Below are 9,457 nucleotides of genomic sequence, written 5' to 3' on the forward strand. Positions count from 1 at the left end.
GGGTGGCTCCTTCCTCCCTCCCCACGCTTGGTCTTCCCATAAACCTTAACTTCCATGGCTTCCAAGCATCTGATACCACAGAGGCCTACAGTGTATCCTCACCTTCCCATCCCCAGCGATGGGGTGATGGGGCTATGGGGCTATGGCGCCATGCAGGTGGGGGAAGACCAAGGGGTCTCTTGCGACTACAAATCAGGGCGGGTTGTGGCTGGTGATAGGAGATCTCCTAAGACATAGATGAACTGACCACTGATCAAAGCAATTACCCAAAACAAATACCAAGATCACATCTAGGTCAAAATGCTTCTACCCACGTTTCTACATGTAAATGTCCATCAAGCCTATAGTAAAACAGTAGCCACCAAAGATTTAATAGCTATTGATTTTGGCGAGTCGTAATATGTATGTACACGTCTGGTAATTAACCATCCTATTCACTTTCTGCTACCATGTCAAGGCACCAGACAGACCCCTGCTAACCTTGGCTTTACCAGCCTGAATAATTTATGAAAGAAGAATTCTGTACCTTAGAGGGCCTTTCATACGTTTCACACATTTCCTTTCACTGGACGATGAAACAGACAAATGGCTACCCTTTGCAGGAACCGGCCATGATAAGTTCCAGGAGGGGTGATAAAAATCACCACTGCACCCTCTCTACAGCGTGGAGGTGCTCGTTTGACTAGTAAAGTACGTTGTGGTTGTTGAGGTCTTCAGCTCATCCCTGAAGTCTCACACGTGATATTACAGAGCACTGTTATTTCTACGCTGGCAGCTACAAATCGGTTATTAAGAAGGCTCTACAGCCAATATTAAGAAATAAACACTGTAATTAAGCAGACTGGGACTTGGGGTTTTCGGTGTCTTATGGGAACTCAAGATCAAATTATGCCACAGTGGGGCGACTGTGGAGAGAAGAAATGAATCTAAAGTTTCTCTGATGAGAAAGTATGTTTACTCAAAAACTTCCACAGTAGAGCTCAGGTCTTTACATAAAGGAAAAAAAAAAAGAGTAAAATTTAAAAACACAGCAAACTGCAGTGCTTCTAATTATCTTCATGCTTTGCCTTTCCGTAACAATATAATTGTAAAAATTCTCCCATTGTCCTGAAGTCCATGTGATGAGTGAAAAGGCAGGTCTCGTGAGAAAAATCAATGCTTTATTCAATATTAGGAAAAGGAATCAATGGTAAGAGTGTCCACTGCCATCAGCCATTTCAAATGACATGGCTCCGCAGGGTGTGACACAGGCCACCTCAGTCAGCATCCAATGGACCTTCATGCTGGTTCTAACCCCAACTTAACATAGCCATCACTCAGTCCCATGAGGATACCGAAGGCCCCTGGGGACCCTGAGGTCATCAGAGTCTCTTCACTGGGAGTGTTATTACCACTGTGGTTTTGCACAAGCATCCAATAATTTGAGATTCAGGTATCTAGAAAGAACTATAAACTGACTTCACTGTATTCAGTATTTATGCACAGTGGACAAGAAGAAGAATGGCTTAAGTTTTGCGTAAAGCCAAGCTTAAAACTGCTTCCTGGTTCATCATTTTCATACTAAAAGAGGCAAGGCTCATACGAATCAAAATCTGCAATACATTAGTTCAAATCTCCTTCCACCACCTCATCAAACCTGCCTGTTCCACGGTCTAAGGAGACTGGCTACAAAACAACCCATTGCATAGATGGTTGTTCACAAGATAAAAGGAAAATGCTTTTCACAGCATCATACTTTGGGGTTGGTCTGGCTTTTGTTCAGATGTGCAGCCTGTACACCAGCAGCATTTCCATACAAATTCCAGGATTCTACCCTTAACAGAAAATAAGGTGCACTTGGGGCCAGTAAAACCAAAATGTTACACTGAGTAAATGCAGTCCTAGGAAAGAAGACTATTTCATTCCTAAGAGCAAGCGTGTTCATTTTTCTTTGTCCAGGAACATTTACGTCAATCAAGCAGCCTGTAGGGACACTGCCTATCCCAACTGGACTGGCCAATTAGAAGAGCATATGCCACAATTTTTTAAATCTCCAAAATTTAATTATAGAGGAACCCATAATAATCACAAGATCCTAAATGTGAACACTTAGTAACTGCTGTACTCTAAACATGCATGCAGAGTCACCCTCCCACTCTGTGCTGTTGAGTATCTTCAGGAAGGACAATGCTTATTGCCAAGTAAATACCTGTGGCAGCCCTGCAAGTTCAACATGCTCCCTTCACTTCATTCCTCTGTTCAGACCTACCGAAGCCCAGTTTCCAAATAATACAGATACTGGCTCCGCACCCTCACCTCCCCAAGTCTGACATGGACTTAAGCCCTGAGAGCATTTCAAGAATATTCTGCAGAGTTCGAAGCGATTTCTCAATATTTCCTCAAGGGCTGTTATGCTTTTATTCTCCTCCAAAAAAAAAAACAAAAAAACAAAAAAACAAAAAAAACTCCATGGTCCTGGGGAGGTAGGGGAAGCCAGCATTTCGTATGGAGGTGATCTCACGTTTTCATTTTTTTCGCTTTCCCAGCCGCTGCATTTAAAAATGGCTTTCTATAAATAGGACTGCTTGCTCACTCTTAAATCTCACTCACTGTCTTCTGCGTAAAAATAACTTAAATAGGGATGCAGGCGAGGTTCATTAATCCCTGTCATTCTGTCTCTCTGTGTAGTAGCCTCTTTCCTCCTTCTTATCTCATCGTCTATCTGGTCAGCTCCATTCATCCCTCTCTGTTCCACCGTGATATGTATTTCCATAACCCAGGGAGCTTAAAGACCAAAAATTAACCCAAGTGAATGATTTTTTTAAAATAGTAAGTATTGACAATATAGAATAAAGACAGATCTCCAAAAATCAAACGATGATAAATACTGTAAGCTCCAAGACACCTAATTTGATTCTCCTATTTGATACAAATCACAATTTTAATGGTAAAACATATTCCTTTCATGTCACTTTGATGAAGGAACCAACTTTTACAATTGGTTCTGCTGGAAAATAAGAAAAAAAAGATAATGATGAGACAGACACCATAAATCAACAGAATGCTTAAGAAAATAGTAATGTGATTTTTTTTAAAGACGATTAAGGCCTAAGGAACTGAGCTTTGTTTTGATATCCTTGGAGGCTCTTTGATGAAGAAACGAATTCCCAGGAAGCCCTAGGGAAACTTATGTGTTGGTATGTTTCTGACTGGCTTTCAGAACACGACAGGGTGTTACACCTTGTATAGTATTTTCAAATCGTGCCAGTTAGCAGCGTACGCTTGAGAACAAGGGGTCCAATGCACTTATTAACTTATTTCCTGTGACATTTGACCCAGTCCAAGTCACAAAGAACACCTAAAGCAATTATAGCATTGTTACGTAACTGTGGTGAAGTCCCATCACATATTCCAAATGTGAATCCATTTTGGGAAAGAGAAGAAAATGCCCCCAGAAGCATTTCTAGAAAATGAGCATTTCCACAGCCATGGAGTCAGTGCATCAGACTAGACGGCAGCGGCCAAGGAATGCACACTGCTGCTCACGTGCATTTCTCGCAATGGTTTATACAGTAGAATCAGAGACGGGGCAGACGAGAAGCTAACCCGGCAAGGAAGGGTAAGACAGAGGCAGATGGGAGAGAGGAAGGGGCGAAGGAGGGGAGGAAGGCTCTGCCCATCATCCTGTCCCTTCTTTCTGTCAGTCAGTGAACATGTTTCCACCTGCCCGGCCCGCAGTTTGCTCTGTGCGAAGGACACACCCCGGCATGGCAGGAGCCTCACCTTCCGACCCTGCCATCCAGTAAGGGAGGCAGTCACCTGCCAAACAGGCACCAAATAAACAGAGTTACAGATTACTCTAGACACTGTCAAGGAAGTGGCCAAGGTTTTAGGGAAGCAGATCATGCAGGAATCTAATCTGCGGCGAGCAGGTCTCTGAATCCAGTCTTTCCGAATATCCCGATCAGAAGCTGTCTAACCTCTGTACCCAAAACTGGTTATCCGCGCGCCTGCCCTCCTGCCGCCTGGGTGGACGGTGTGCCACCGGCCGAGGAATTCAGAACTGCACAGTGTGTACAAGTCGGGCTGCTGGAACCTTCCGTTCCCCCTGCCTCATCTTAACCCATAAATTCAACAAGGGAAACGCAACTTTGAGTGTTTTCGTATTTTAAAAACATGAAAGAAAAAAAAGTAATAAATATGGGGGAGAGGGGCAGGAGAAGATGAGAATTTAAAATGAGAATTTCTGTGCCCGGCTCTGTGGCCTGTGAAGGATTAACACCTGGCCCAGGCGAACAGGTGCTGCTCGGTTTGTCTGGGGGCGCAGGAGGAGGTCCCGGGCCGCGGGGATGGACGGGGGAGCTCAGAGGAGCGGCGCGGAGCCTCACCCCCATCCCCAGCAGCGGCGGCGAAGCGGGCTGGGCCTCCCGCAATGACATTGGAAGGTCAGCCAATCAGGCGCGGGGCTGCTTCGAAGCAGCCACCTCCGCCAAGAGGTGGCGCCCGCGGGGCCGGGCTCCCCAGCCAGTGGGAAGGGAAGGTGGGATGCGAACGCACGGTCCGCGGGCCCTCCAGCCCCGGACACCGCCTTTCCCTTTCTCTGCACCTTCGAGATTGCAACAGATTGCTGGGAGCACCGGCCTCCTGGGGAAAACTGGAAACAAAGACGGCGGACCCTGCCTCGCCGGCCGTAGGCTTTGCATTCGTGGCTCCTGTTGGGCTAAACTCCGGGACCCGGGAGGCTGGGCCCGGCGAACTTAAGAAGCCGCGGGGAGGAGAGCCTCCGGCCGCCGCGCCGCGCAGAGAGCACCGCTGCTCGGAGGCGGCGACTTCGTCTGCCCGTGAAGTCTGGCTGCACCAGTCTTGTGAGGTTTGCCGCCCACTAGTGTCCTGTGGCAGGGACACAACTGACGTGAAGGTATAGCACCGCCTCACCATCTCCCAGGCCGCCGATGGAGCTGGTCCCGGGAGCCAGCGTGCGCGGCAGCGCAGCGCCAAGAAAATAACCAGACACAGCGCCCTCCTGCGAACGCCCGGGGCCTCCGGCCGCCCCGCCAAACAACCAGGGGACGCAGAACGCGCGAGTGCTCGCCTCTGGAAGCGCTGCCGACTGCTCTGCCCTACCTAATGCTAACGGTATTATTTCCACTGCCTGTTAATTATTTACGAGGCGCGTTCATAATCTCAGCCGTAGGATTCGGCTAATTTTGTGAAATTTGGATGCCATCGTTTTGTAAATGCATCCACTGAGAAATCCATCGTTTTATTTTTCAAACATACATTTCCAGTCTCCTGCAGTGTTCTTAGGTCTTTATAAAATGACCTTCCCTGGTTTTTTCTCTCTCCTTTACATGGAGTTTCAATGCCCATTGCATTGAGTCTCTTTATGAAATACTCATTGCATCTCATCCCAGACACATCAGTGATAAAACACTTTGACAGCTACATGGAGGTCCAGGAATCAGGGATTTAGATTGGCTTTTTTTTTTTTTTCTTGGTCACAATTATTTTCCCCTATCAGCGTGCTGTATTGGACCAGTTCTGCCCAGTGAGTCACTGACGCACAGCAACAAACTGCGGGCACACCAAAGTGGCATTCAGGAGAGAGTAAGGAGTGGAGAAGGATCGGCTGGCATTTAAATAAAGGTCTGCATGGCATTTTGTTTTCCTACACGGGGCATCTTGTAGGGGCACCCAAGCTTAAGAGACCTAGAAAATTTTGATGAACTCTATAATTCTGGGGTGGAATTTAAATCTCCTTAATAAAAATAGGAGAGGGAGAAGTGGGGAGCAAGCCCTGAAATTAGTCACCTGATAACATTTTTTTTTTACTTCCACATATTTCCATGAATTAAATAAAGATCACCTTAAAACCCTGAAGCTGCATTTGCACTCATAAATGTCTGCTCCTAAATTTAAATAAAATATAAGTTTGCGGTACGTAATTCCCTGTGGAGATGACAGGGGATGCAGAAAGGTGCTGCGCGGCCCACTTTCTTTTTGACGAGCACCCTCCTCTCTCCCAACACCCGCCCTCTCTAAGCTCCACAAGCTCCCTGAAAATGGCAAAGCGGCAAAGCCCAGAATTGCACGGCTCAGGAAAGGATGATGTCAGGGACCTCTGTGTACATAACAACAGAAATCAAGGATGCTAACAAAAATGTATTAGATAGAATAAATCTGCTCATTAAGCCCACCTATGCTCTTAACAAGAATTGTGAACTAGAGTGAACTAGAGTATTCTCATCAGAGTTCAAGCCCAAAGAAACTGTGATAAAACACAATGCAGTGTGTTTCCATCCCAGGGAAAGGCTGTGAGACATATCTGCACATAGAGGGACCCCCATTCCCTCGCACAGTAACTGAAGCTCCCTGAGAGTATTTCCAGAACATTGCAGGACAAGCTGACTGCTTTTAGACGTGATGACTGCACCTGGTCAGGTGAGGCAATTCATTCAAGGATTTAGCCCATGAAGGGACTGTTCTCTGACTTCTGTGTTTTACCCTGAATCCTGTCTGCAGCCTGTCCAGCAACCATGCTTTCATTAAGAAATAAATGTACATCCCATTACATCAGTAGGAAAAACGCTGTTGTCTACCGTTAAAATGCAGATACATTGTGGGCTGCTTATTTTATGAGTACCCCAAAATATCAAACCGCACCATCTTTTACAATTATATATTTTTTCTCATGTCAGACGTTTTGATGTTTCAGGCCTAGCAATAGTCAGTGTAGCTATTAGAATTCATAGATTTTTTTATCGTACACATTCAGGAATTTTTCAAAATTAAGGTAGACCAAAATATGACATGGTTGAAAAAAAAAATCTCTCCATTTTCTTCAAGTCTCATTCAGATAGGTAAGAACCATTTAATTTCACATTTTTGAAATATGGTCCTATAAACAGGCATCATTCCAAACTGGACTCTTATTTTATTTTGACATGACTATCTATTTCATGATCCTTTCCACAGTATGCACTGAACATCACTCCTTGAAAACTCTTTACAGCGAGTTCCCCCCACAAATGAAAAGAAGCCAAAGCTCTACAGTCAGGCCTTTTTTTTTTTTTTAAATGCTTCATCATATAAAGAGAGGGCCATTTTTACATGAGATTCCATATCCTTCTGGTAGATGGGATCAGAACATGTAATACAGCAAAGAAAAATATTCATTTGCATGTACAGTCTATATCTCATATTGTGAAATCTACCTGTATTCATTAGAGTAGCAGTAGTGGTGGTTATCAATCAATTTTAAGGGTCCCGAAAAAGGTATAAGAAGATAATATGCTCTAGGACTCAGTATAAATGCACATACATAGCCTTGGCACGGATTTTCCACAGAGTAGATTATTTGAGGTTTTATACAATTTTCTCACTATATATGGCTATCATGATTATTTTAGTAAAACTGATTCAAAAAAAAAATAGTCACACATTTTAGCATCTGTGTTTCAGAGACTGTACCAGACCTATTTCTGTCATATATAACTATGAAACTGTAAAACAGATACCAATTGACTGACAATCAGAAGCACGACCTCTTTCCTCATCCTGAAATACATACTTCCCAATAGGGTGGAAATTACGTTTCATCCCATAACCCAGGCCCTTCTGAGAAGCCCAGAGATGTACGCCCTGACAGGTGAGACAGGCCGTCAATGCTTTGTGGCGCTGGAACACGTATGTGAGCATTTTTACATTTTCTCTGAGTTCACATTAGCAGAGCAGCATAAAGGGCCGACTTTCCTGATGCATCACCACACATTAGCTAAAGCAGATCTATCCCCCAAGGTAAATTCCCGCGAGGCTGCAGAAGAGGTATAGTGCCCTCTGGGAAAGATGGGTGTCATGTCAGAACTTGTTGCAATTCTTTCCTGCTAGGAAATCTCAAAATGAAAGTTTTGAACACTTTGCTTTAGGTTATATTAGAGAGCAAAGTATCATTTTCATGTTAATTTCAGGATTTCCTTCTTGCAGTGTTACCTTTCCTTAGTCATCTTTTTTTTTTTTTTTTAAATTTTACAAAGTTTATGCATTTCCTCTGGCCTGTCGGTGTGTTGATTCTTTAAGCACTATCTTGGTAGGCAAAGAATATGCAGCTAACACTCAGAGCTGCCCTGTGCATCTTCCAGGAAAATCTTACAGCCTCCCCTTGGCTTCTGGTATTTTCTCGTAAGGGCTAGATTTCCTTCCTTTCTCTCTCTCCCCCTCCCTCCCTCCTGGGTAGGGGATTCTGCTTAATGGTTTAATTTTAACTGTCAGCAAGTCATACATTTTATGCAGATTTGTGTTCCGAAATTTGAAATGGGAATTTAAGCTGTAGCTACTCCCAGGCAATGCCAAATGATGACAATTTCCTCTCATTCCCAGCTGAGAGGAAGCCATTCATACATGCGAGTTCATATTTACGCGGTGACAGGCAACCAAAGGTGCAGTCACACTTACTAATTGGATCTGACTCAGTCAAGAGAAATAGCTTTTCAAATACCCGGGAAGAAAGCATTTCAAGATATAATATTGGATGGACATGAGGAAAGGAATGCTATTTGCAATAGTCACTGATTTCATTTCTACAAGTATACAGGTGTTTTAAAGAATCTGTCAACATTTCAGATGATGTAATGCTTATCAGTGCCTACAGTGCATATTTTTACATAAATGGCTGTGGGGATTCTGTAGTACCAAGAAGCGGGGTGGTGGTGGTAGAAGGACAGATCTTTCTTAAAGGCTTTTCGTGCTGCTGGAGATGAACTGCAGCAGAATTAAAGCACATGTTTTAAAAGCTCAAAAAGCTTTGAATCTAAAGGCAGACGCTCTTAACTGACCCCTCCACCTGCCTTCACTTGGAATGTCATGTCCCTTGCAGTCTGTGGTGTGTCAAACTGGCGATCTTTCCGTCTCTCTTCCTCTCAGCAAACCTGGTTTATTCTGAATGAGGTAGCTATCTAGTACAGGAGTTAGCTCGGAGCTGTCACCTTGCTAGGTAAGCGCCTTTAAATGATTACAGAGCAATTTTTCACCCGTCCTCTCTTCACTGCCTCCTCTCCTCCCCGAAGAAATATAAATAAGATTTTTAAAACATAAAAGCCTGCAAATTTCAACCCAGATGGAGGAGGAAAAGGGAAAGACTTCACCCATGCATCCAATCCCCCCACACTCCGGTCAATACAAGAAATGAAATTCATCACAAACCGAAAGGCTCACCATTCGCGAAGCTCTGGAACAAGGAGAGAGCCAGTATCCACATGCCCCTGCTGCTCCCCGGCCTCCCGCGAGCGCCGCGCCGGCCTCGCCCCCCGCGCTCCGCCCGGCTCCGCTCGCTCTACACCCGCCCGGGGGCCGCCGCCCGCCCGCCGCCGCCGCCGCCGCCGCTGCTGCCGAGCCGCCCGGGCACGCGGCGCGGCCGGGCTCCGGGGCGAGGGCTGCGCTCGCCGCGCACCGCGCTCCTGCACACCTGCTCCCGGGCGCCGCG

The 9,457-nt window shown here is 45.4% G+C and overlaps 1 protein-coding gene across 2 annotated transcripts in view; it reads right to left on the reverse strand.

The window, feature by feature from the left end:
* DSCAM (DS cell adhesion molecule) overlaps positions 1–9,232 on the reverse strand; it is a gene marked incomplete at both ends in the record, with an annotated part of 750,319 nt that extends 741,087 nt beyond the window's left edge. For both annotated transcript variants that reach the window (XM_079923135.1, XM_079923136.1), the window contains one exon: positions 9,190–9,232. In XM_079923135.1, coding sequence (XP_079779261.1) covers positions 9,190–9,232 — 43 coding nt within the window. The remainder of the gene's footprint in view (positions 1–9,189) is intronic.
* Positions 9,233–9,457: the final 225 nt, after the last annotated feature.

The sequence above is a fragment of the Stenella coeruleoalba genome (assembly GCF_951394435.1).
Source record: "Stenella coeruleoalba genome assembly, chromosome: 5".
Taxonomy (NCBI): domain Eukaryota; kingdom Metazoa; phylum Chordata; class Mammalia; order Artiodactyla; family Delphinidae; genus Stenella; species Stenella coeruleoalba.